The 24,793-nt window shown below is 42.7% G+C and overlaps 1 protein-coding gene across 3 annotated transcripts in view; it reads right to left on the reverse strand.

Moving 5' to 3' along the window:
- The window catches only part of LOC309535066 (calcium-activated chloride channel regulator 1-like), a 32,782-nt gene that overhangs the window by 7,319 nt on the left and 670 nt on the right, over positions 1–24,793 (reverse strand). The window contains exons 2-11 of one of the 3 annotated variants that reach the window (XM_082227803.1): positions 18,015–18,109; positions 17,362–17,543; positions 15,666–15,806; positions 14,768–14,918; positions 14,014–14,125; positions 12,566–12,734; positions 10,879–11,100; positions 9,255–9,479; positions 8,888–9,065; positions 934–1,040 (exon numbers count right to left, since the gene is read on the reverse strand). In XM_082227803.1, coding sequence (XP_082083929.1) covers positions 934–1,040; positions 8,888–9,065; positions 9,255–9,479; positions 10,879–11,100; positions 12,566–12,734; positions 14,014–14,125; positions 14,768–14,918; positions 15,666–15,806; positions 17,362–17,514 — 1,458 coding nt within the window. In that variant the 5' untranslated portion in view covers positions 17,515–17,543; positions 18,015–18,109. Of the gene's footprint in view, positions 1–933; positions 1,041–8,887; positions 9,066–9,254; positions 9,480–10,878; positions 11,101–12,565; positions 12,735–14,013; positions 14,126–14,767; positions 14,919–15,665; positions 15,807–17,361; positions 17,544–17,739; positions 17,811–18,014; positions 18,110–24,793 lie in introns of those variants that run through there. The other 2 variants (XM_082227802.1, XM_082227804.1) reach the window with 2 other exon arrangements.

The raw sequence follows: 24,793 nt of genomic DNA on the forward strand, positions 1-24,793 counted from the left end.
CGTGACAAAGCTGCATCTGGCGAGCCAGCGCAGCACACGGAACGCCGTTTACCTTCCCGCTGGTAAGCAGTACCTATTTATCTACTTGCACCCGGGGGTGCTTTCGAACTGCTAGGTTGGCAGGCGCTGGGACCGAGCAGCGGGAGCGCACCCCGCCGCGGGGATTCGAACCGCCGACCTTTCGATCGGCAAGCCCTAGGCGCTGAGGCTTTTACCCACAGCGCCACCCGCGTCCCTACGCAATACTCAGACTTTAATAAAAATGCTGATACAATCATGACATGATAGGTCTTGCCCCATACAGATATTGGTTTGTCCAGTGGTGATAAATTTAGTTTCTATCAATATTTCAATGTTAAAGAGATGGAGGAAGGCAGATAAGCAGCTACGTTGAAACAGGAGGAAACAATCGCACCTCTACCTCAACAGCCTTGGAAATGGCCAGCCAATATTTGGACAATGCTAGATGAGGCAACTCAAATCTCCAGTTTCCACATTTTGGCAAAGGGTTGCCATGGAGATACAATCTTCTGGGCTGGAACCATGGTTCTGGGGTGGTTTTTAAGGAAACACTTTCCCCATATGCTATTTTCCTAATGAAACCTCTTCTCCAATTTGTTATTTGTCCAGACAGAGAAAAATAAAGTTGATTTGAACTCAGAATGGTACATTGTGAAATGTTTTAGCTCCGCCAAAATCTATCTTGGCCGTTTGCCCTTCTCTTTGAACTCTACCTGGGGTCTCCCTCATTATTACAATAGCAAAATATGAACTGTATAATTGATTTCACTCTGTGTTGTCTTTAGTTTTTTTATGCTGCTTGTAATTTTAAGCAAATAATAATAATAATAATTAATAATAATAATAATGTTAGGGATAGCAATGATAGTGATAGTGATAGTGATGATATACTTGAATCTTTGCAGTTCAAACCTGAATAGATTGTTGACTGATATCTCCACTTCCTGAAGAAAGTCCACTGAAAGCATCGATGAGGCTGTTGGAATCCAAACTGTCAGTGATAGAAAATTTCAGACCCCCTGAAATATGATTGAAGGAATAATCAGAATAGTTATTTTGTCAGGTGGAATAAAATGCAATACAGTGCTACCTCGGGTTAAGAACTTAATTCCTTCTGGAGGTCCGTTCTTAACCTGAAACTGTTCTTAACCTGAGATACCACTTTAGCTAATGGGGCCTCCTGCTGCTGCCGCTGCGCCGCTACTGCACGATTTCTGTTCTCATTCTGAAGCAAAGTTCTTAACCCGAGGTACTATTTCTGGGTTAGCGGAGTCTGTTGTGGCATCTGAATAAGCCTGCATTTTATTAATGTTTGATCAGGACTTGTATATTAAAGAGAGAGCTTAGATTTTCAAAAGTTTCAAGCCAGCAGTTTACAACCTTGGTAATGTTTATTCTCCTAGACAAGGGCCCCTTTTGATTTATAGCAGAAAACAATTCTCAAAGTCGTAAAAGCTGGAATTACAGACTGAGAGTGTAAAAAAGGGCAGAGACCAAACATAATAAAACCGTTAAACTTGAGCCACAGGACAAAAGGCCAAGAGCACATGGCTGGCTAGAGAAGGGGGGGAGAGTGTGAAAAGGGGAAGAGGCTTTTTCTCCTATTTTATTTTGAGGCTGTAAACTGTTTCTTCCTTTTTACTTTGAGGAAGTTTATCCTTCTAAAAAGGCTACCTATGTTATGTATTAAATATATTGTCTTAAATGTAACTATGCAAAGGATTTAGAAAGTAACAAATTTAGATGTTAGATTCTTATTTCATAGAATCATAGAGTCCTAGGGTTCGAATAGACCACAGGGGCCATTGAGCCCAGCCTCTTGTCAGACAAGAGACGCCAAAACGAGCCCGCATGACAAATGGTTGTCGGACCTTTGTTTGAAGACCTCCAAAAGGAGATATTTCATTGATGATGCATGAGAATATGAACCCAAGGTCTCTGACATCTGTTCAAGATAAAATTTTAAATTATTAACCATCTGTTTTGGAGGGCAAGGAAGGCAAGAGGTGAGCTGGTAATTAAGATTCCTTGTTGAGACACATGTAAGATATATTACTACTTATTTGTCATTTATAGATGTAACAATATATAGCTCTTTGTGTTCCATATAAGGACAGGAGGATATGGGTGTATCTCTTAGAATTAATTATAGCAATCAGCCAATAGGAAATCCAACCAGGCTGATTGAACAGAGGCAGCCACAGGAGGAGCAAAGGGGGGCTGGATTAAGGGAATATAAGTGCTGGCCATAATGGCAGGAGGCCAGGCCAGAGCTTGGTAACTATATACCACTGTGCCTCTTATTTATTTGTCTGACAAATAAATTATTTTTTAAATTTCTCTGTTGCTGCGTTGAATATTTCATTCCAGCTAAGCGTTAACCACAAGCAGGGTGCTACATTTTATGGTGCCTGCGACTCGGATAAGTGGTCTGCTGGAACGCAGCCCCTTCGCCTTACTGGACGGGGTACAAGAGAGAGGACAACTGATTGCCTACCCAGCGCGCACTGGAAAAATTTTTTCCAGGGGAACGCAGCAGTCTCGTCTGTCTGATACCCTGCCCACTGACGGCGACGGACCGGGGGGGACCAGAGAAATAAACAGGGAACCAGCTAAGGGTAAGTGCACTAAGGGGTTTTGGCCCTCCAATTAATTGGGAGGAAGAGAAGTCCTGATCAAACTTCTGCGTCTCAGTAAAGGGGAACTGAGTACGCTAGGTGGCTGGGTACATCAGATGGTGATCTGGTGTAGGGAAAAGGGAAGATTGGGAGGTAGAGTATGGTTGAAGTATCTGGCGCATTGCATGTGTGAGAAAGTACAATGTGTAGCTGACCTAAGTGTGAAAGTGAGTACTACTTCGTTTCCCAGTAAGGTGTGTGTGTGAGTGACTGAGTGGATACTTCACAGGGCCATACAATGGGAGTTGGGGGTTCAAAGGGGGGAAATACACCTTTTGAATGTATGTTAAATAATTTTAAGAAAGCCTTCTCAGGGGCATATGGAGTCAAAATGACGCCAGAACGCCTGAGAACGTTATGTGAATTAGAGTGGCCGAAACAAAATACTGGATGGCCATCTCAAGGAACCTTTGATATAAATTTAGTAAGCAAACTTTGGCCTAACATCGCCAAAGATACTGGAGGGTGCCCAGAACAATTTTCATATATAGATTCTTGGCTGAGCACATTAAATAAAAATCCTCCATGGATAAGGGAATGCAAAGTCCAACGATGCAAATTATTGGCTGTAAAAGCCGAAGCTAGGAAAGGAATCTTGCCAAATAAACTCAAACCCATTTTTGAGGGACCAGAGGAAGAGGTGCTTCTATCTCCACCCTATGCTCCACATCGAAGGGAGCCTAATTCAAACCCTCCACCAGTTGTAACCCCAAGGCAAGAAAGTGGAATGAATAATGGGGGTGGAGTCACAGAACTTGATTCCTTGATAGATTATGATAAATATCTTCAGGAGGCATTGGAGTCCTATAATAAAGCCCAAGCAGAAGTGGTTATTCCACCTGTGAGTCCCAGTAGAACTCCATCTACAGTCTCTTTTAGTGGAATAACTGATTGCCTACCCCAAACCCCTGTACATCCAAGTCCTAGAGAATTATTACAGAAGTTACAGGGAGACCTTAATCGGTCAGCAAGCAATACAGCCAGGCGTATAAAGCTGCTAAAAGAACGCCTTGGGACAAATACCATCCCCTATGATTTGAGGCCCCTAGAGCAAAGCGAAGAGAAAGGTCACGTCGTAGCCCCTCTTAGAAGAGTATTTGATGCACTTGAGGAGCCTGTGCTGGTTAATGGGCAACTCGGAACACGGCCACCTTGAACTTCGATCCTCCAGTACATTCCATTCACAACTACGGATCTGATGAATTGGAAAACACCCCACCTTTCGCAGAAAAACCTCGGGCTATGATGGACTTGGTGACTTCAATAGTAAATACTCATAGTCCTACTTGGACAGATTGTCGCCAGCTCCTGAATACTCTCTTCACCACTGAGGAAAGGAGAGACATAATTGAAAAGGCACAGATATATTTGCGTGAGCAGGCCAGAGTGGGAAATATTTATAATATTGACCGTCATCTCCAGGACAACTTTCCCTTGGAAGATCCTAATTGGGATCCAAACAATGCAATTCACCTGGCCAGGCTTACCACTTACTGCCAGATGCTTGTGCAAGGTATCTGCAGGGCATGCCAGAAGCCCACTAATATGTCTAAAGTCTCAGGAGGGTAGACGTGTTACCCATAACACTGTTTCGTGTTCGGTGCACACCCACAAAAAGACTTAAGTTGTCACCTTTTGAGCTCCTGTATGGGAGGCCGCCCTCCTTTGTTCAGGATATTCCAACTGACCTCAAACAAATAGGAGACCATGCGACACAGGGACAAGTGCAATCTCTCTCCCGTGTTTTTGTCTCTCTCCCGTGTTGGTTTGTTTGTTTTTATCTTAACAGGTGGGCCCTCGAGCGCACGCCGTGCAGCATTGCCGTGCCAATTCATCAGCTCCAGGCTGGCATAGCATATGGGTGAAAGAGTGGAAACGTGATCCATTTGCACCTAAAGTGGCGTGGACCTTACACCGTCTTGCTCTCTACTCCAACAGCGGTGAAGGTAGCTGAGGTGACCCCCCTGGATTCATCACTCCCGTTTGAAGAAGTCCGAAGGCAGTTGGACGTGCAAAGGTGACCCCTCTAATCCTTTAAAACTGACTTTCTCCAAAAAACCCCTGTATCTAGCCCTACGGGGAACGGGCTGGGTCACGGGCGACATTAGACGACCGGCCTGCTGCAGCCACAACACTGGAAGCTGGCTGACCTGCGCACGCCTGAAGCTTGAGGAGCGTCTGAACCAGAGACTGTGAGCGGAAAGATTCTCTTATACAATTGATTGACTGCCCCCTTGTGGAACAATTATCAGAGATATTACACATTGGGGATCCTTGGGATATATGTTTTGGTCTTGGTGGTTCCCCATTTCTGTCACTGGGGGAATTATATTGGGACTGATATTTATTTGCTATCACAATAAGGTAATCTTTTGTGAAAGGAATGCATATGCTAGACATCAACATGATTTTATTATTAATCCTGATCCCTTGGGAAGGGGAAGGGTCCTTGAATCTGACCAAATTTGCTAAATATGGATTCCGCTATGACCACAATATGTGGGTAGGTTTAGCTGAAATGGTAGCCAATGTTGCAAATAGGACCAATTGCCTTGTTTGCTCTCTTGGGCCAGATGATTCAGAGGGAGGTATGCCCTTAGTACTAATACCATTAAATGCCATTGGTAGGGTAAGCGAAATGCCACACCACACAGAAGTACAGAATTTCCCCGGATGGAACTCAACTAAACCATTACGAGTTATACCTGTACAAGGGGAATTCTGTGTACATAAATCATCAGATGCAGCTGATTCTACTATGATAGGCTCTTCTCATTGTCACTATACTTGGGATAATATTAAGAATACCTGGGCAAATGGTACTACCTATCGAACTCGGAATGCCTTGCCCTGTGCACCTTCTTTTATTCATGCATGGAAAGTGGTATGGAACATAACTGTGACAGAAAAAGGCAATCTAACATACTGCACTGTGAACTCTCTACCTCTTTTGCTACTTTGCCTTGTGCACTCCACATACCAAAACCCTCAGACCCGATGGTTGTGGTGGATATGTGGAGAATGGGCATACAAGAAACTCCCTTCCAAATGGAGTGGGACTTGTTTCCTGGGATGGGGGTTTTACCACCAGTGTGGATTATGCCCACTAGTTCAGCAAAGCGAACACGAAGAAACGCTGATATTTCTCATATAGCAGGAGGAAGTACCCAAAGTTGGAGCGGTACTGATGATTGGCCACCAGAGAGCATTATAGCCTATTATGATCCTGCCTCCTGGAATCCTGGTGAGCCCATACAAGGGGCACGGGATCCTATTTATAATCTAAACAGAATAATTCGATTGCAAGCAGTAGTGGGACTTATTGCATAACAGCTGGATGAAAGTAGAGCCGTCATTTTGCAGCTGTAAATGGGAATGGATTATGTACTTGCCAAGCAGGGAGCCCTATGTGGAGTCTTGAACTTGACAGGGAATGCCTGTTGCTTTAACATTTCAGATAATGGTGAGGCAATCCGTGTGTTGGCCACAAAGATGGAAAGTATAGCACATGTCCCAGTACAAACATGGGAAGGATGGGATATGGGATGGCTCATCAATTGGTTACCTAAAAGGGATACTATTGTCTTGCTTGTTTTTCTTGACAGTAGTAGTGATGGTTTTATGTATGATGCCAAGTATCATTTCATGTTTTAGAAGTACAATTAGCAAGAAGATCTCGAATGAAACTCTACCTCATATCATGGCCCTATACAGAGCTTTAACTCAGGAATATGATGAAGTTCAAGCTATCAAGGACTCTTGGTGGCAAGGTCCTTGAGCTTGAAAGGGGGGAATGTGGCATCTGAATAAGCCTGCATTTTATTAATGTTTGATCAGGACTTGTATATTAAAGAGAGAGCTTAGATTTTCAAAAGTTTCAAGCCAGCAGTTTACAACCTTGGTAATGTTTATTCTCCTAGACAAGGGCCCCTTTTGATTTATAGCAGAAAACAATTCTCAAAGTCGTAAAAGCTGGAATTACAGACTGAGAGTGTAAAAAAGGGCAGAGACCAAACATAATAAAACCGTTAAACTTGAGCCACAGGACAAAAGGCCAAGAGCACATGGCTGGCTAGAGAAGGGGGGGAGAGTGTGAAAAGGGGAAGAGGCTTTTTCTCCTATTTTATTTTGAGGCTGTAAACTGTTTCTTCCTTTTTACTTTGAGGAAGTTTATCCTTCTAAAAAGGCTACCTATGTTATGTATTAAATATATTGTCTTAAATGTAACTATGCAAAGGATTTAGAAAGTAACAAATTTAGATGTTAGATTCTTATTTCATAGAATCATAGAGTCCTAGGGTTCGAATAGACCACAGGGGCCATTGAGCCCAGCCTCTTGTCAGACAAGAGACGCCAAAACGAGCCCGCATGACAAATGGTTGTCGGACCTTTGTTTGAAGACCTCCAAAAGGAGATATTTCATTGATGATGCATGAGAATATGAACCCAAGGTCTCTGACATCTGTTCAAGATAAAATTTTAAATTATTAACCATCTGTTTTGGAGGGCAAGGAAGGCAAGAGGTGAGCTGGTAATTAAGATTCCTTGTTGAGACACATGTAAGATATATTACTACTTATTTGTCATTTATAGATGTAACAATATATAGCTCTTTGTGTTCCATATAAGGACAGGAGGATATGGGTGTATCTCTTAGAATTAATTATAGCAATCAGCCAATAGGAAATCCAACCAGGCTGATTGAACAGAGGCAGCCACAGGAGGAGCAAAGGGGGGCTGGATTAAGGGAATATAAGTGCTGGCCATAATGGCAGGAGGCCAGGCCAGAGCTTGGTAACTATATACCACTGTGCCTCTTATTTATTTGTCTGACAAATAAATTATTTTTTAAATTTCTCTGTTGCTGCGTTGAATATTTCATTCCAGCTAAGCGTTAACCACAAGCAGGGTGCTACACTGTAACGTGAAGCGTCTGTAACCTGAAGCATCTGTAACCCGAGGTACCACTGTACGCATTGTGCCTTGTAGTGGCATGTGCAGGTGTGGTTGTGCAGGCACAGTTCAGAATTACAGGTGCTGCTTTTTAATGTTAGGAACTGTGCACACACAGCAGGCCTTTGCTGCACCTTTCTATAGTTGGATCAGGATCTGTGGCCTCTGTGAAAATAGAAATAGTATTTCTTATACAGAGGTAGTAAAAAGAATCTGAATACCCCCTTTTTGTCAGTTCCTCTAAATCTAAATTACATCTGGCCAGACATTTGCAAGGAACTAACTTTGTGAGATTTGAAATCTTAAGTTTGGATTGTAAGGAGCATCATTTAAAACAACAACAACAACCCTACACATCTAAAAGGGAGGCCAGGGGTACTGCTGAGTAATTAACAGATTTTGGAAAGAAGCTGATAGATACAAATTTACATAAATTTTGCAAGCGTTTTTGCTAATTTCCCCTAGGTTTCTTTTTTTAAAAAAAATGCACGCATCAATATAGTGTGAAAACATTATATCAAAAAGCTGATTGCAGATCTCTTACATATTTTTTACATGTGTACCTAATTCTTACACACATGTTCCTGTCATGCCTGTGGACTATTTAGGTTATTTCAATTGACACAATTGCAGTGCCACTCTTGCTCACTAGGGGCAATGAGCAAGAAGTATGTGTGTTACTATGGTTAAAGATTTGTTCTCCAATAAAGATTTATTGGTTAAAGAATATGGAGAAGAGTCATCAAAATGCCAAGTTATAGCATAGTAAAAGCAATGAGCTAAAAGCCAGACAAAACAGAGGCCACTCAATCCTTAACTATGACTGGAGAGTTGAGGGAAAGACAGAAGATGGAGAGTTGCCTTGTGTGGAGTTTTGGGATGGGCTTCTCAGTAACAGTAACTAGTCTGCACCTCAGTTTTGCATCCTTTACCAATGGCTTGTTTCAGTCAAAGTCCACAATCTATTTCCAGCAGTGGCAACCAAATGCCAGTTGAATACTTACAAGAAGAACCAAAATGGATTCCCTGCAGGTTCTGAATATGGCAATCTAATTTAGCTGTCATGGCTGAAATAAACGTTTCTGTGGACGGAGCAAGTAGGAGGAATATTGTGTGGCTGGGAGTAGCTTGGCGAAGTGGCTGGGCCTTGGGGCGAACTCACTTTTTGGGGAGACACCAACTGGCTATCAGGTAGCATAGAAGAGTCTTGCAAGACATTATTCTTGCTCACTTACCCGTCTTGTCTGCCAATGTTTCTAGGTCTTTTGTAGCATTTGATCCCAAAGCAATGGTGTGAATTATAGACCCGCTTCTTTGAACTTCATCCAAGCAAGAGCTTATAGCTGTATCTTCTCCATCTGTCAAGAGAATGATTTCACAGCCTTTGGTACTTCCATACTTGTGTAGAAACACCTGTATGGAAAAGAGGATTAAAAATTTTAGCAGCGATATTGAAACAAACAACACAGAAGCCACAGGGCAGCGTTTTAGGCTTAAATTCCGCTTGTAACAATATGCACAGGCGTCCTGCCCTCTTTTGCATCTGGTCACCCTACTAACTAGAAGCATAAGAATAAAAGAATCTGAGGAAAAATTATTCACCTGAAATCCTGACCGCACTCCAGAACATATGTTGGTTCCTCTAGTAGTTCTGGTAGGCAGGTACTCTGTGAGTGTTTTGCGCATGCTGTCGTTACTGATCTGCTTCAAATGAGTCTTAACTGCTGCTGTGCTACTGAATGCAACTATTCCAACCCAGGATCCCGCTTCAATGACCTGCAGGAGGAATATTTCTGCAGCTTGTTTCAGCCGAACAGTGCGATTGTTCTGCATATGAATTAAAAACAAAACAACAACAGCAGTCACAGGTCTGCCAGTGCATTCCGGGAAGCAAATGAAGAGGACTGAAAACACAATTGTTAACTATACTGTAAAAATACAAGGCTTGATAAACATATAAGAATATAGACAAGTCCATAACATTTATGAATATCCGAATAATCTCATCCGTGTTGTGATTTAGGACACAATTAACCTGGACGTTTTCATGCACAGGCTCCATTGAAATAGATGGGAGGTGCACAAGAGCACCACTTGTTTCAGTGGGGCTTGCCCCATCAATTGAATAGTCATTGAATAGTATTTATTACATAATGTTTTCATTATGTAATAATGAACCACAGAACTGTAGAGTTAGAAAGGACTAGGAGTCACAGCTGTTTTTGTGGCTGCTATACAAATGCCTATGTTATTATCTCCTGGGCAAATATCAACTCAATTCTACAATCTTGTTTTTCTTTGCTTATCAGTTAGATTATTCAAACCCTGTGATTTAACCGAATTATTTCGGTGTCTCTTAAGCCCCCTTCCCCAAGAGCTGAGTGGCTCTTCTAGGCTTGTGAATTTCTGCAGAAGGGAGCTCTGAGTACAGTGGTACCTCTGGTTAAGAACTTAATTCGTTCTGGAGGTCCGTTCTTAACCTGAAACTGTTCTTAACCTGAAGCACCACTTTAGCTAATGGGGCCTCCCACTGCCGCCGCACTGCCGCCGCACGATTTCTGTTCTCATCCTGAAGCAAAGTTCTTAACCCAAGGTACTATTTCTGGGTTAGTGGAATCTGTAACCTGAAGCGTCTGTAACCCGAGGTACCACTCTATCTGTTGAAGCTTCTTGAAGTATTGAGAACCCCGAAAGACTAGACTAAACTGAATGCTTGCAGTGGGATTTCCTTGTCCTGCTTCTATTCGTCCATCTGTTTTGGCTCCCCACTCCCATGTTTTTCACCTTCCACAGTCCATCTCTCCCTCTGGGTTCCCTGCATCAATGTGACAGTAGGCTGAGGGTTGCAGGCAGTGATTGCCTTGCACAACAGCCAAGTTGTCCTGCCCTAGAACCTCTGACCTCTACGAACAACTTGCTGTAGTTTGATAAATATCCAAATAAACTAATCAAGTAGGCCAGGCGTGGAGAATGTGTGGCCAGAGGTTGCTGAACTGCAACTCCCATCATTGCTTTGCCATTTTCCCTGCTTCTGGGGCTGATGGGAGTTGTAATTTAGCAATATGTGGAAGGTCAAAGGTTCCCAACAACTGAGGTACAGCAAAATTTAGCCTCACAGTACATAAATGCCAGTGCTGTATTGACACTTGTTTCCGCTATGGACATGAATACCATAATTTCTGAACTGTCTCAAAATAGATCTTCTGAACATGGAAAGAAGACTTACCGCATCCATGCTCCCAGAAACATCAAGCACTAGACACAAAACTCTCTCCTGTTTTTGCAGCAAGGAGACAGTGGGATCAGGTGGGGGAACCGTTATTGGAGATGAACTGGCAAAGTCAGGAGAGTCCATAATTACTTCCCAGGTGCTCCTGTAGTTGCACATTTTATTCTGCAAATTTGTTGCTTTAATATTATGATTGCTTTTGTCACAGAACTGAGTAACCTAAATAAAAGATAGGGAAGGACAGGTCAAGATCACAACCTCATTAGCAATTCCTACTTCATGAGTGCCGTTCCTTACAAAGAGGTGCTGCAAATATTGACATTCCTTGGCACACAGACAGAAAAAGGCTACAGGGAGTTTGGCGGATTTTTAGTTCTAGACGTATGTTGCCCTAAACCTCACAAAAATGTAACAGAAATAATCTCCAAAGAGTCTGTTCTAGTTTATCTACTGATCCAGGGATCACAGAGACATTCACTTTCCCTGTCATGGGTTAATATCTATACATAACTGCAAGGGAGAACATCAGCCTTTATGTTACTGGAATGGCAACAGCCATACACAAGAGGGAGGTATAAGACAACTTGGGTAATCCTTGAGGGGGAAAATATTGGGTGAACCCCCAAATAATTTTAAAAGCCACACACAAAAAACGCCCTACATAGAAACAGGCTGCACATGTCTGCATCACTCTGCTCTGGGGTTTTTTTCCTGAACTCCTGCAGGTGAAGGAAGAATGAAAGTCATTTGTCTAAAGCACTGGGGATTAAGCTGCCTCGTCAAGCAAAGCCCTGCTGCCTTCTTCCTCAGATGGAAAAGGTGTCTTCTGTGTTATAGAAATAAGAATAGGAGGAGATAGGGTTTAGCTACACCCAAGAGCATTGTCCTGGCAGCTTAGCCAAGCTTCAGCAGTTGCCCAGCAAACTCTTTTCCCCTCACCTCCATCCCTCAGCAAAAGAGCACATGTTAATGAGATACCTTCACACCTGGAAGGGAAGCAGAGAAAGGCCCCTCTCTGGTGCCAAAGGTCTGGGCATCCTACATGGGGGAAAGATCACCTGCTACATAGGAGTGCCCAGCACCTTGCAACTCAAGGAGAGAAGAGTTGGCTTAACTATGAGACCATCAGCCAGAATGAAATAGCTAGTTCTAACCTGGACCAGCTGGCTCCACCGGAGGAGTACTTGGGCACTAGTCAGCCACCTGCTGGCTGTCCATTTACTCACTTGCCCTCTCTAGCTATCTGCCTGTTCACTGGGTCATTCACTCAGTCACTCATTCACTCACTTGGTCACCTACCTAGTCTTTCACTCTGGGCAGTATCTTGCCTAAGAAGGGGAAGCTTTGAAGGCTACCCCACCACACAAAAACAAGCAAGGTTTCATTGCAGAGCCTCACTTGTTTATATGAATAGAAAACTCAGTTCTCTGAATGTTGGTCATTACGCTGCAGAAAGCGCCATTCTTGCACGAGGGGAAGGTATCAGGAGGGTTAGGGGCAAACCCAAAGTTTGCAGAAATACAGAGTCAGAAGGTGAAGGAATTATTAAGTTGAGTAAGAGAAGAAAGAGATGAACAAGTAGCTCAACAGAAACAGTGCCAGATTAAACCCCCTGGAGGCCCCTAGGCAGTCCAAATCTCGTGGGATAACATTGAACTAAGAAAGCTGGATTCATCATACTTACTGAAGGGAGACTTTGCAAATACATTATAGAAGCTGCAGTATCTTGATGTCTTTTTGGAACAAACAGGCAACCATGTTCATACAGCTGAGTTTGGTGGTCAATTTTGCAATCTCTGTAACTTTTTCCACCAAGCGGAAATATGTATTGACCAGTGAAAGCAGCTGAGCATCTAACGAATGTAAAAAGAAACAGATACAGTCAATTTAAAAGTCAATAAACAATCACTTGGTGGCATGATTGCTATGCTATGCAGCTTTCTTCCATGCCAACCAGAGGAAGGGTGGGATTTAAATTGAATAGATAACAACAACAACAACAACAACAACAACAACAACAACAACAACATGTTGCAACTGGATTGGTAGGAGGAGCTGATTAAAATTAGCCTATGGGAAACAATGGCAAGCATTATCTTTGTGCTAACTGCTATGTCTGGAAGGACTCCTGAATGTTAACAATGGGAAGAAGGCTTAATGAAGTAGCCATGGGTCTCTCAACACCCTTCCTAGGCTTTCTCAGGAGGGAAGAAATTGGCTGCGGGCGGGGGTGAGGAAAGGAATGTTGCTGCCCCTCACCTACATTGGAGGCAGGAGTAATAATAATAATAATTTATTATTTATACCCCGCCAACAGAATATTAAAAACACGATAAAACATCAAATATTAAAAACTTCCCTAAACAGGGCTGCCTTCAGATGTTTTCTAAAAGTCAGGTAGTTGTTTATTTCATTGACATCTATGGGAGGGCATTCCACAGGGCGGGCACCACCACTGAGAAGGCCTTCTGCCTGGTTCCCTGTAACCTCACTTCTTGCATTAAGGGAACTTCCAGAAGGCCCTCAGAGCAGAACCTCTGTGTCTGGGCTGAACGATGGGGGTGGAGATGCTCCTTCAGGTATACAGGGCTGAGGCTATGGGAGTGGGACCTAGCAGCACACAGCAATTGCTCATTGTTTTCATGAGTGCGTGCAGGAGTAAACCTGACAAGCCATCATAATCAGAGTCTGAAAATGGTATTCAGAGAGACTGAATCAGTGGCGTAGCAAGGTCAGGTGGTACCCGGCACGGAAAATTTCTTGTCACCCACTGAATAAGCTGGTTGATGTTAAGGGGTTGGGCAGAGCACAAGCGGCCACTAGCTGGGGTTACCAGCAGGCAGGGCATTGCCCAACTTGGCTCCCATAAGAGATTTCCTTTGTATATCTTCCAATTACAGTTTAATCCTCTAGAGGAGCCTTTCTCAACATCCGCAGGTGTTGTTGGACTACAACTGCCATCATCCTTTGACCACTGGTCCTACAAGCTAGGGGTGATGTAGTCCAACAACATCTGGGGACCCAAAGATGCTCTCTAGACAATAATTTACACCACTAAAAAACTAGCAAGCCCAAGGCAAACATCACTTCTTAAAGAAGAGATGCATTTGTTGGAGGTATTTGTGAAAGTACCTTGTTGCTTCAGGCAAGTTGTCTCCCCCAGGAGTGTAGAAAGGTGCATCATTGTTGTATTCATCAAAGACACCCCATCGGAGATGAGCCCATTCATGGACAAAGACCCTGCCTGTAGAACACCAATAACAAAGCTAAAATTTGCGACACAGTTTTTTTGTTTTTTTAAATGCACGACACACAGCTAATTATAGCAAACATACATCCTGTTAAAAAAAAACACTAAAATAAAATTTGAAATACTGTGAAATCACACCAGCAATTGAATAACTATAGAAGGGGTAGCCAACTTTTCAATCTGATTCAGAAGAGAAGTCCCTGTTTGTCTCCCTACATCACAGAAGCCAATGAGGTGATGACCCTTTAATCGACAGTTGCGTCTGACAAGGCGGGTCTTACTATGGCCCCTGCAATCAAAGCACACAACTTCCTGGGAACTGTATGTAAGAAGTCATGTACTTTAAATGTATGGTACACAAGCAGCTGCGGTAACATGGGAAAGAGGAAGAGAGGCTCAGATAGCTTCAGCAAGATAGCTTTTTGGGGTTGAAAATGTATTGATGAACCTCATGTGAAACTATTGCAGATTTCTTATGTAAATTTAGGAGCCTTTAGAGTGATTAAGCAACTGCATTGAAAGTCTTAATGGTTTCTTAGGAAATCTATCTTTATTACCTTTTCAAAACTTGACTAGCAATTCTAATAATTAAAAAACAACAACCCAGACAATTTAATCTGAATTAGCAGGTGCTACCTCGTGGACCATAAGCATTATGCAACTTGTCATTTGTCAGGAAGTTAGGAGTGAAATGAATGTATCGCCCAGGTTCCCCACATCCGCCATACTGTAGGGTGTAGGGATCATCTCCATGTTTCAAGTAATGATCCGCCACTATGACATCTGCCTAAAATAAAATAGAACAAAGAAGATATAGAGGTGGACAGCCCAGAAATTCCTGTCGTACTCTGAGCTTCCATTAAAAGAAAAAGAAAGCTTACTAGACAATGCTACTATACAAGGAATAGCTTCAGGTATTTATTAAGAATACAATTGTCTATAAGTGAGCCCACGAAATCAGGTGTACTAAATTCATTTGTCTTTAAAGATATTTCAAGATGTAATTCTGGTACTGTTATGGCATGAATTCCTTTTGGGGAGAAGGCTGGGAGAACACACCAAGGCCCGCAACCACTTTAACCCAGCCTTAGATATCATGACATCTATAAGAACATTAAGCCGTATACAGCCCAGATCTGCATGTTTACTCAAAAATAAATCCAGTTGCATCCAAAAGTGGGAAATATAGATATTATTGCTGAGCATCTGCATTACTTATCTTTAGGCACCAGGCAAAGACATTCCTCTTCTCTCAGGCTTTTGGCTAATTAAACATTCTATGGACTTTTAAACTGGGGGGGGGAGGCTTGTTTTTGTTTGTTATTTTGGTATATATTTTTGTGTCATTGTAAAGAGTCCTGCGATCTTCAGATTAAGGGTGGTATAGAACTTTAATCATAAATAAATAATAAGAATTTTTATTAGATCATACAGTATCTTGTATCCCCACCCCCCACAATCTCTCCATTTGCCCCAATCTTTTTTAAAAATACCACAAGTATATTTAAATCTTAATGTATTCTTCAGCATTTACCTTATCATAGGATTCTGTAGTTACTCTTTGATATTCATTTTTTGGTTTCCATGTGGAAGGAATTATAACTTTCACTGTCTTGAAATAAAATCTTTGCCGTGTAGCGCTGAAGAGATAAGTTGATGCCTCTTTCACCATGTCCTAACAGGGAAAGGAGAAACCTTTGTGTGTCAATGGCTAGTTATTGGCATTTGTGTTCACAAAATGTGCCCTTTGGTCTCTTCTGCCATCTTTCTTTCCTGAAGCTGGAGTGCCTTGCATGTTGAAAAGTTGAACCCCTGTCTTCAAAAATCTGGTAGATGCAATTCACATACTTTTTTTGGTGGATCCTCCTGTGCCACTGAGTGTTGCTTGACATAGTATGCAAAGCTATTCCTGGTATGAAGGAGAAAATAGTGGGGGAAGCTGTACATGACAGGAGGGCGGCCATTTTTGTTTGTTTTTAAGTGGCCGCCATATTGTTTGTGCAAGTCTACCCTGCGCAACAACCTCGAGTGCACAATCAGCCCTGTATAGTGACAAAGGTTCTTCTGTGTTGCATATTAACAGAGCAATCTGAAGCAACTCCTACGAAGTGGGACATTTGTATATTTCTCCTTCAATGGAGCTGGCCATGGGGCCCCCAAACAGATTAAACTATTGCAATGCCCGGCAGGAAGCTGAAGCCTACAGCAAAGAAACCGTCTTCCTCCACTGGGGGCAGCTGCCATGTGAGCTAAGGCAAAGCCACTGAGAGGAAGCGAGAGCACTTCCCAGAAACAGCACCCCATTTCTGGAACAATTTCCTGAAATCTGGTGTCAAAGCGCTCCGGTTAGTTAAAGAAACCTATGAACAGGACATTTTAACCTCTTAATGGTCAAAACCTGCACAACATTTACCTCAGAGTACATGCACCCAGTTCTGGCACAGACCCTTCCCTCTGTTTCCAACACTCAGGCTGTGATTGCCATTGCTCAGGCAGCCAAAATGGAAGCGCCCATTTACAAGAGTAATCTAGCGGGCTTGGGAGCACCCAAGGTATTGCAGAAATTAAAAACAAAAAAAGCAATGGTGAGAGACCTCAAAAAGGAAGGAGGACTAAATGTGCTCACTGGAAGGAGGTGCTAGGGGGAGATAGAACGAACTACCCCAGTTGTATGGCATAGGGAAGAGGAATATTCCAGGCTATCAATATTTTTTTCTTGCAAGTGACCTAGGCTTTCACTATGGCAGGAACATTCCTGACATGACCTGGTTTTTGGGTGTAAAAATGGCGTCAGGGTGGAATTTTGCCGAACCAGCGGAAACCAGCTCTAAAAACTTAAAATTACTACTTTGGGCGGAGCTTTTGGGGTCTTGCTAAGAAGCTCAACAACTTTGTGGAATGTTACTTTTAGAAAGGGATGAAAAAGTTGTGGGGTGTAGGGGCAGCCAGAAGTACCCTGACACCCACGCTTGCAAAATGCAAAATTCAGAAACAATTTTGGTGGTTTCCTACAAAAAAGCTTAATAGCTCTGTGAGTGTCAGGAATTCTACTTTTTAAAATATGGCAAGCCTATACAAGTCCCACCTGTACACTTGGGATAAGACTTGTGGTGTGGGGAGGTCAGAAGCACCTGGCACGCCACGCTTGCAAAATGCAACTTGCATTTTCCTAGAATATCACTGTCTGAAGTCGCTTATTCAATACATTCAGAAACATTTAACTATCTTACCTTGATGGCATCCACCATTTTGTTGTCTTCTGGGATCTGGGGATTGATTGCGATGACGACGTCTTCAAAACCGCCCATGTTGAGTTTTACCCTGGTACCTGTCACTTCGTGCAGCACTTGCAGCAGCAGCAGCAGCCAGTGGTTAAGCGCCATCTTTCCTTGTGGCACTTATTTATTTCAACCTTACAGAAATTAATAACAGCAGAGAGGCTTGTTAATGCAAGAGCTTTGGCAGGGATAGAGAGACCGAAAAAAACCAAACAAACCTGTTTTGAAAGGACAAAGAATTCTGGAAATAATCTCCAACCTGGTGTTTCCTTGTTCAAATCCTTGTAAATACTTTTAACTTCCTATTTAACAAAAGGCATGGATACTCACTTTGGAGGCTCAGAACTCAAGGGTGTTTGCTGATGTACAGGCAAACACAACTGCCTAGGAAAGCGAAAGCATCCACAAGAAAAATCTAAGGGGTAGAATGGTCCAACTCATAACAAAAAAAATCCTCGAATACAATGTTTAACTCTATCGTTGCCAGTTACCACTAATACATTGCAAGCATTTCTAAAGAAATCGAAACTAGAGTCAATAATAGCAGCAGTCTGGAACTTCTAGGTTGCTTTTATAGCTAGACACCCTGAAAAGAAAAACTTCACCTTAATCCAAGTGATATTTTCCTAGCTTTGTCTTATTTGGTGCCCAGGGGTGCCAAAAGGGTGGGGTATACCATATATTCGGCCTTCTTCTGCACCTGCCGAAGAAGACACAAATCTGCATAAAATTTGCGAACACTTTATGTCTCATGCAAATCTGTGCCCTCTTTTGCACATGGGGGTTGTGCACCAAAAATAAAGCAGGGGTCACAGAATTGTAGAGTTGGCTAAGGGACCATGAGAGCCATCAAATCCAACTGCCTCCAATGCAGGAATCTTTTCGTCCAACATGGGGCTTGAACCCATGACCTTGAGATTAAGAGTCTTGTGCTTTAGCGACTGAGCTATTCATATATATATTTGTATTATATATATATATTTGTAGCTTTATTATAAGACTACAAGCCAGAACAGCATTCCAGAAATTAAGCGGTCTCTTCTTTGGCAATGCGATCTTTCTTGAGTGGTCCCATGAAAACCTTCTTCTCCTCAGCTGTCTGGAAGCGGCCATGACCAAATTTGGAAGTGGTGTCAATGGATTTCAAGTCAATCTTCTCCAGGGCCCGACGCTTGGTCTGCACAAGCAAGGACTTGCGCAGAGTGAGAACTTGCGCGACCGAGCTATTCTTGATGGCGAGCCAAGAACTAGAAATATAGCAGGGGTCAAACCAGTGATGACCAGTGCCCAATGGGAGTGGGAGGGCACAAAACAGGGAGCCCAAATGCAGATGGAGCCAGAGCCTCTGTTGCCGCCTGAGGTCTACCTCCCCCTAGCCCTGCAGCTGGTGAGGCCAAGTTCTGGACAATGCTGGACAACTATGGGAAAATACAGATGATGAACCAACCACTAACAGTGCCTTAATCTGGACTGAGCTTCAGTTTATTGGCTCTCATCCAATCCATTACCAAGTCAATACATTGACAATCAACCCTTGCCTTCCTACTATTACCATGCCACACATTTTTCCTGCCACTGTCTCTTACCTCAAGATAGATAGTTAACTGCCCAACCTTGATATAAAGTTTTTTGCTATATCATTAGCCAACATTTTACTCCATATCACTCAGAATCCTCTTAACACAATTCACTTGATAGCCAACAGCTAATCCATTTTTTGTTGTTCTGGAGTAAGGTTCCACATGATTAGAAAGTATCCTGGCAACACGATGAGTTACAGAAATGGCTTTAGGCAGGATCAAAACAGTCGCGAGGGACTACCACACCCACAAGCTGCAAATCTGCAACTGAACTACTGCAACGCACCCATGGAATCATGATCCTTATGAGCAAAAGGCTGAAATCCAGGTACCTGCTGTGAACTCCATCCTGAAGCCAAGAGCAAGAGATCACCGCCAAGTAAAACAAAGCTGGAACAATGGAAAATTAAAACAGAAATCCCACTAGGATGAAAGAGCCAAAATACTATGGACCCAGAAATTCAAACACAATGGCGCAAAGCCAAGATGGGAAATGGCCACCCTGGAATGGTTGCAGAGACTTTAGGATGGTCCAGGTTGTATGGTGTGTCAATAGAAAGTGGGTGGTCACTAAAGCAAACTTGCTGAAACAAGAGACGAGATAAAGGAAGACGCTAAGATGAATGAAACCATGGCCAATTTGGACACCCCAGGAAGGCCACCCAATAGCCAGAGAAAGAAAGAAAATGGCACAAGAGCCACAGGCAGAAGGACTTTCATCACATGACTCTCCAGAGCCACCTGCAAGTATGAGTAATGCCCACTCAAGGTACGGAAGAAAGTTCAAACCCCAAGAGTAGGTGGACAGCGTTATACAGTAGAAGCAATTATTGAACCCTGTACCTGCCTTGCTGCTGACATAATCTGGGACAGCGTGGTCCAATAAGCTGCCCTCAATGCCTTTTGGGGTGGTACTTGTCATTTGATGTCCCCCCCAAGGCCCTCACGCTGCCTTTCCAAACCCAGGTAAGTGAGGTGCTGGGTTTTGAGAAGGAGGCAAGAGGGCTCTGGCAAGGTCCCAGAGTCTTCTCCCACCTCCTTCCCAAAGCCTAGTTAGCGCCTTATGGCTTCCCACATAAACTTGATGCTGAGCAGCAACTTGCGAATGCACAGTATAGGGTCTTGCTTGGGAGGTATTTATTGGTGGACATCTATTAATGAATTTTCATGTGGTACATTGGTCATGTTACATTGGTCACAAGCCATTTGCCGGAAAAACCTTTCCCCCAGTTTCCAATAAACATTGCCGTAAATTTGACACTTGTCCATGAAACATTAGTTATTTATGTACATTGCCATACATTTGGAGAAGGGTGGGAACAGGTCGCAGATTTTAAAGCAGACTAACAAGAAAGCATTTTAACTACAGGTGACATACTTCTTGACTATTTCTGTAAGGAAGATCAAGGCAGTTAACATAGTTTAATGTTAATTAGAGTTCAATAATATTCGCTAAAACACAAAACATTATGTGAGGAAGCTTACAAATGGCACATTGGTCACTATGGAATTATGCATAAAATATCATTGGTTGGGGGAGAGGCACATAAAGTCACAACGTCTGTGTGTCTTTCTGTCTTCCTCATTTGTCTTTCTGTCCTCTCTCACACACGTGGCAGCATTCAAATAGGTTGGTATCCAACTCTCTTGTCCTATCAGCACAAGGATTTCCGCTTGCACAATTGCCACACACACACACACACGAGAGGCTTACTTAACCCTAAATTGGACACAAGCCACAATCCAAGCACCCCATCTAACCTTCAAAAGGCTTGTTTTGAATAAGACATTGTCTTTTCAGAGCGTGTTTATATGTGCATTACAAACAATAGTGGGAAAACATTTGGAAGACCTCGTGGGTGTGTGTGAAAACTATTTCCTGTAAATCAGTTGATTTGTTTTATTAATTAAGAGGTCATGAGTTGTACTCAAGTTTAGTGCTACTCTGAGTTGACCCAAATCTCAATGGGTCTACTCTAAAGAAGACTTCGTTGAACCAGTGAAAGTAGATAAATAGGTACCGCTGTGGTGGGAAGCTAAATGGCGTTTCCGTGGCTTCCATCACAGTATCCCGTTGTGACAGGAGCGGGTTAGTCATGCTGGGCACATGACCCAGAAAGCTGTCTGCAGACAAACGCCGGCTCCCTCAGCCTGAAGCGAGATGAGTGCTGCACCCCATAGTCTCCTTTGACTGGACTTAACCATCCAGGAGTCCTTTACCTTATGAGGAAAAGGGAGTAGAGCAAACATGCTTGAAGAAAAGCCTGGCAAAAGCAGCCCATTCCCTTTGGGTCTCTCCCAGTTGCTGAGCAACTTCAACGCACCAGCCTAGCATTTAAGAGGAGGTCCTCAGTGAAGAGGCCTCTGGTTCTGTCAAAACGTTTTTGAGGAAGAAAATTCTCTACATTTGTGCAGCCTACTCAACGTTTTTGGGTATCTCTCGTCCCTATGGGACTGTGCTTCAGTATTGACTTTGGACTGTATTCTGATTGCTGGACTTCAGACTTGGCTACAGTGGTGCCTCGCAAGACGAAAAGAATCCCTTCTGTGATTCTCTTCGTCTAGCGGTTTTTTCGTCTTGCGAAGCAAGCCCATTGATGGATTAGCGCTATTAGCGCTATTAGTGGCTTTTAGCGGCTTATCGGCTTATCGGATCAGCTGATAAGCAGCTTAGCGGCTTAGACAAAGGGGGGAAAGGGGGAAAAACCCCGCAGGAACTCGCAAGACATTGTCGTCTTGCGAAGCAAGCCCATAGGAGATTCGTTTTGCGAAGCACCTCCAAAACGGAAAACTCTTTCGTCTAGCGAGTTTTCCGTCTTGCGAGGCATTCGTCTTGCGGGGCACCACTTGGATTGGCCTTGGGTTGTGTTTCCTGATCTTTGGACTTCGCTTGTGTGGCTTGAGCCCTGGACTTTGGACTTTGCACTTGCCATACTGATTTGCTGAGAGGTAGTCCAGGGGTTCAGGACACGGAGCAACTGTCAATCAGCAGAAAACCTGGTTGATGTTTGCTCCGATTCAGCAATAAAGACCCGGTTTCCCTGGAGAAATGGAAGTGTTGAATATGAGCCCTTTCTTACACACGCAGGGTTAAAACACAACTCCCATTCAATTCCTGGTAGAAATGGGCTAAAACTCCTGCGCAGAACCACATCCCTTTTATGTGCTGGTGCTGGCCATTTGGGGGAAAGCTACTGTTAACTGTGTAGAGTGGTACCTTGGTTCTCAAATGCCTTGGTACTCAAACAACTTGGAACCCAAACACTGCAAACCCGGAAGTAAGTGTTCCAGTTTGCGAACTTTTTTCGGAAGCCGAATGTGCTCCATTTGGAGTGTTAAGCTTCCGATTTGAGTGCCACACTGCCGTTTTGAGTGTTACACTGAGGTCTGTCTATTTATTTTGTGCTTTTGTTTTTGCAGCTTTTTTGTTTTGTTTTTGTGACTGTATGGAGCCCAGTTCAGCTACTGACTGATTGATTGTGTGACTGCAGTACATTGCTTATCGCTTTCAAGTTATGGAACAGTGGTCCCGTTAGATAGTAAAATTCATGTTAAATTGCTGTTTTAGGGGTTGTTTTTAAAAGTCTGGAACGGATTAATCCATTTTGCATTACTTTCTATGGGAAAGCGCACCTTGGTTTTGGAACGCTTTGGTTTTGGAATGGATTAAGTTTAAGAAGCAAGGTACCACTGTACTTTTTCGACTTGTTTGATGGGTTCTGAGGTGCTGTACAGAAATAAAAGAACCAATATAACAAATGCATTGTGCAAGCCAGAGTATGCTTTCAGGAAGCCATAGCGATGCTCTAGGCCTGGGCTAAAGGCCATAGAAGGTAAAAAGATGCTGGCCAAGCATTTTTCTTTACAGAGGGTCATTCTTCCTGCCATAGGACTTTGAGATAAGCACTGAGACAAGCCCTATATCCTTCCTGGTGATGAGGGCATCTAGATGGGGGAGAATGCTAACAATGGCACCAAATGGACCATTAGAAAAATTCTGGTTTCCTTCCTGTCCCCCTCCCCACCACCTTCCATTTTTGCAAATAAACAAGATAAGTAGATAACTTTTCTCTTTGATCCATTTGAGCCTGCGCTGGGGAAACATAGGATCTTTGTTTAAATAGGAATGAAATATTATCCATTGTGATAGTTGAATTGACACGTTCCTTTTCAGAATTCTGTGAAATGTTCCTCCCATAGAATGTCCTGTTAGGTTAAGAAACAAAGAAGATTTTTTTGTTTTTGTTTTTTGTCAATGCAGAATTGAAAAGTAACCAAGTATGGAACCAGATGAAATATTGGGTGTTTTAAGTTAAGATATAATCTTAACTTGCTGTGGAAATTGAAAACTTTTTGTTTCAAAACTTTTTTGTTTCAAAAGAAATGAAATTTATCCCATCCACAGCCCCATTAAAAGAGAGGGAAGTGGATGCCCAAAGTTTGGTAGAGTCCACAATCTATTTATGATATTAGGGGATTCCCCCCCCCTCCATTTTAAGTAACTTCAACCAATCTCTGACTTCTGTCTTCTGGGTTTCTGGGGGTTTTCCTGTTGTTATTCTGTCTCTCACAGCTACAATAAACCTACCATTAAAATTATGGACTGGACATTTCTCCGTCAGAGGGCAAACGGGCAAATTTAGCAGGAGATCAAATACTTTGCCCCCTCACTGCATAAGCATTTTGTTTTTTATGATTGAAAGGTAAAACAAGTAAAAAGAAATTACAACAATAAAATAGGGAAATCTATTCTGTGGTCTTGGATGATAACATTTAGAATGCTGCATATGGTGAAGAATTTTCCAGCACTGACTCGTCTTTTCTAAGCTCCAGCCTTCCTTCTGCAAATACTGCTATGCACTGGTGCTAGAGGATGAGAAGTACTCCTCTGATGCTTAGGATTCTGCACTATGGGGCCACACTCAGCCCCAATGCTGCCCACCGGTCTGTGCCCTGAAATATCACTCGCATGGTGCTGTGGTGCCACACTGAATTGCTAACTGCTGCTCCAACATCACATCTCAGTTCCAGAGCAACGAGACCAGGTATAAGTTATATTATTCATGTGTATAACCAAATTGAATAAGGAAAAAAAAATCAACATCCACTTGGATGGAGACAATTCAGTTCAGTTCATATTTAAATGTAATGTTACCTAATTTGCACTTTACGAAACAGTAAGTGAACCATAACTTGGCTATCCTGTGAAATTCACACTTTTCAGAATTTTGCAAGACAGTTCTCCAGCTAATAAATATGCACAAAATGCATACATTCCCCACATTTACAAGTATGGAGTTCCCCTTTATTACCTCAAAAAAATAGGGATGTTCACAGGCTAATTGTTGTAATTCTAGGCTCCATTAACTGAGAAACTACACAATGACACACACACACAATGATATTATGAACTCAGTAATGCTTTTAAAGAATCTTTAATTAATCTCACTTTTTATTAATCACAACAAATGTTATTAGTTGTTATTACCTGCCGTTCAACAGCAATTTAAACAACAACTTAACAAAATTTGAAGGAGAAGGCATGCGGGGCCTTGTTCCACCTTATTGCCCTAAATCCTGCCTTCAGCACCTGACAGCACCTTCAGACACCCAACCAAAGGGTGGGATATTTGGTGAAAAACTCGTGGAAGGCCACAATCTGTATCACAGTTGTGACCTGGGCAGGATCTACACATGGGAGGGGAAAACTATAAAGAAGTCATAAATTAGATTGTTATAACAAAAGGAAAAAACAACCCTATGTAAAATTGCACAAACAAATTTTGTGCTCTACAGCCCCATCT

Source organism: Podarcis vaucheri (assembly GCF_965113315.1).
Source record: "Podarcis vaucheri genome assembly, chromosome: 6".
Taxonomy (NCBI): Eukaryota; Metazoa; Chordata; class Lepidosauria; order Squamata; family Lacertidae; genus Podarcis; species Podarcis vaucheri.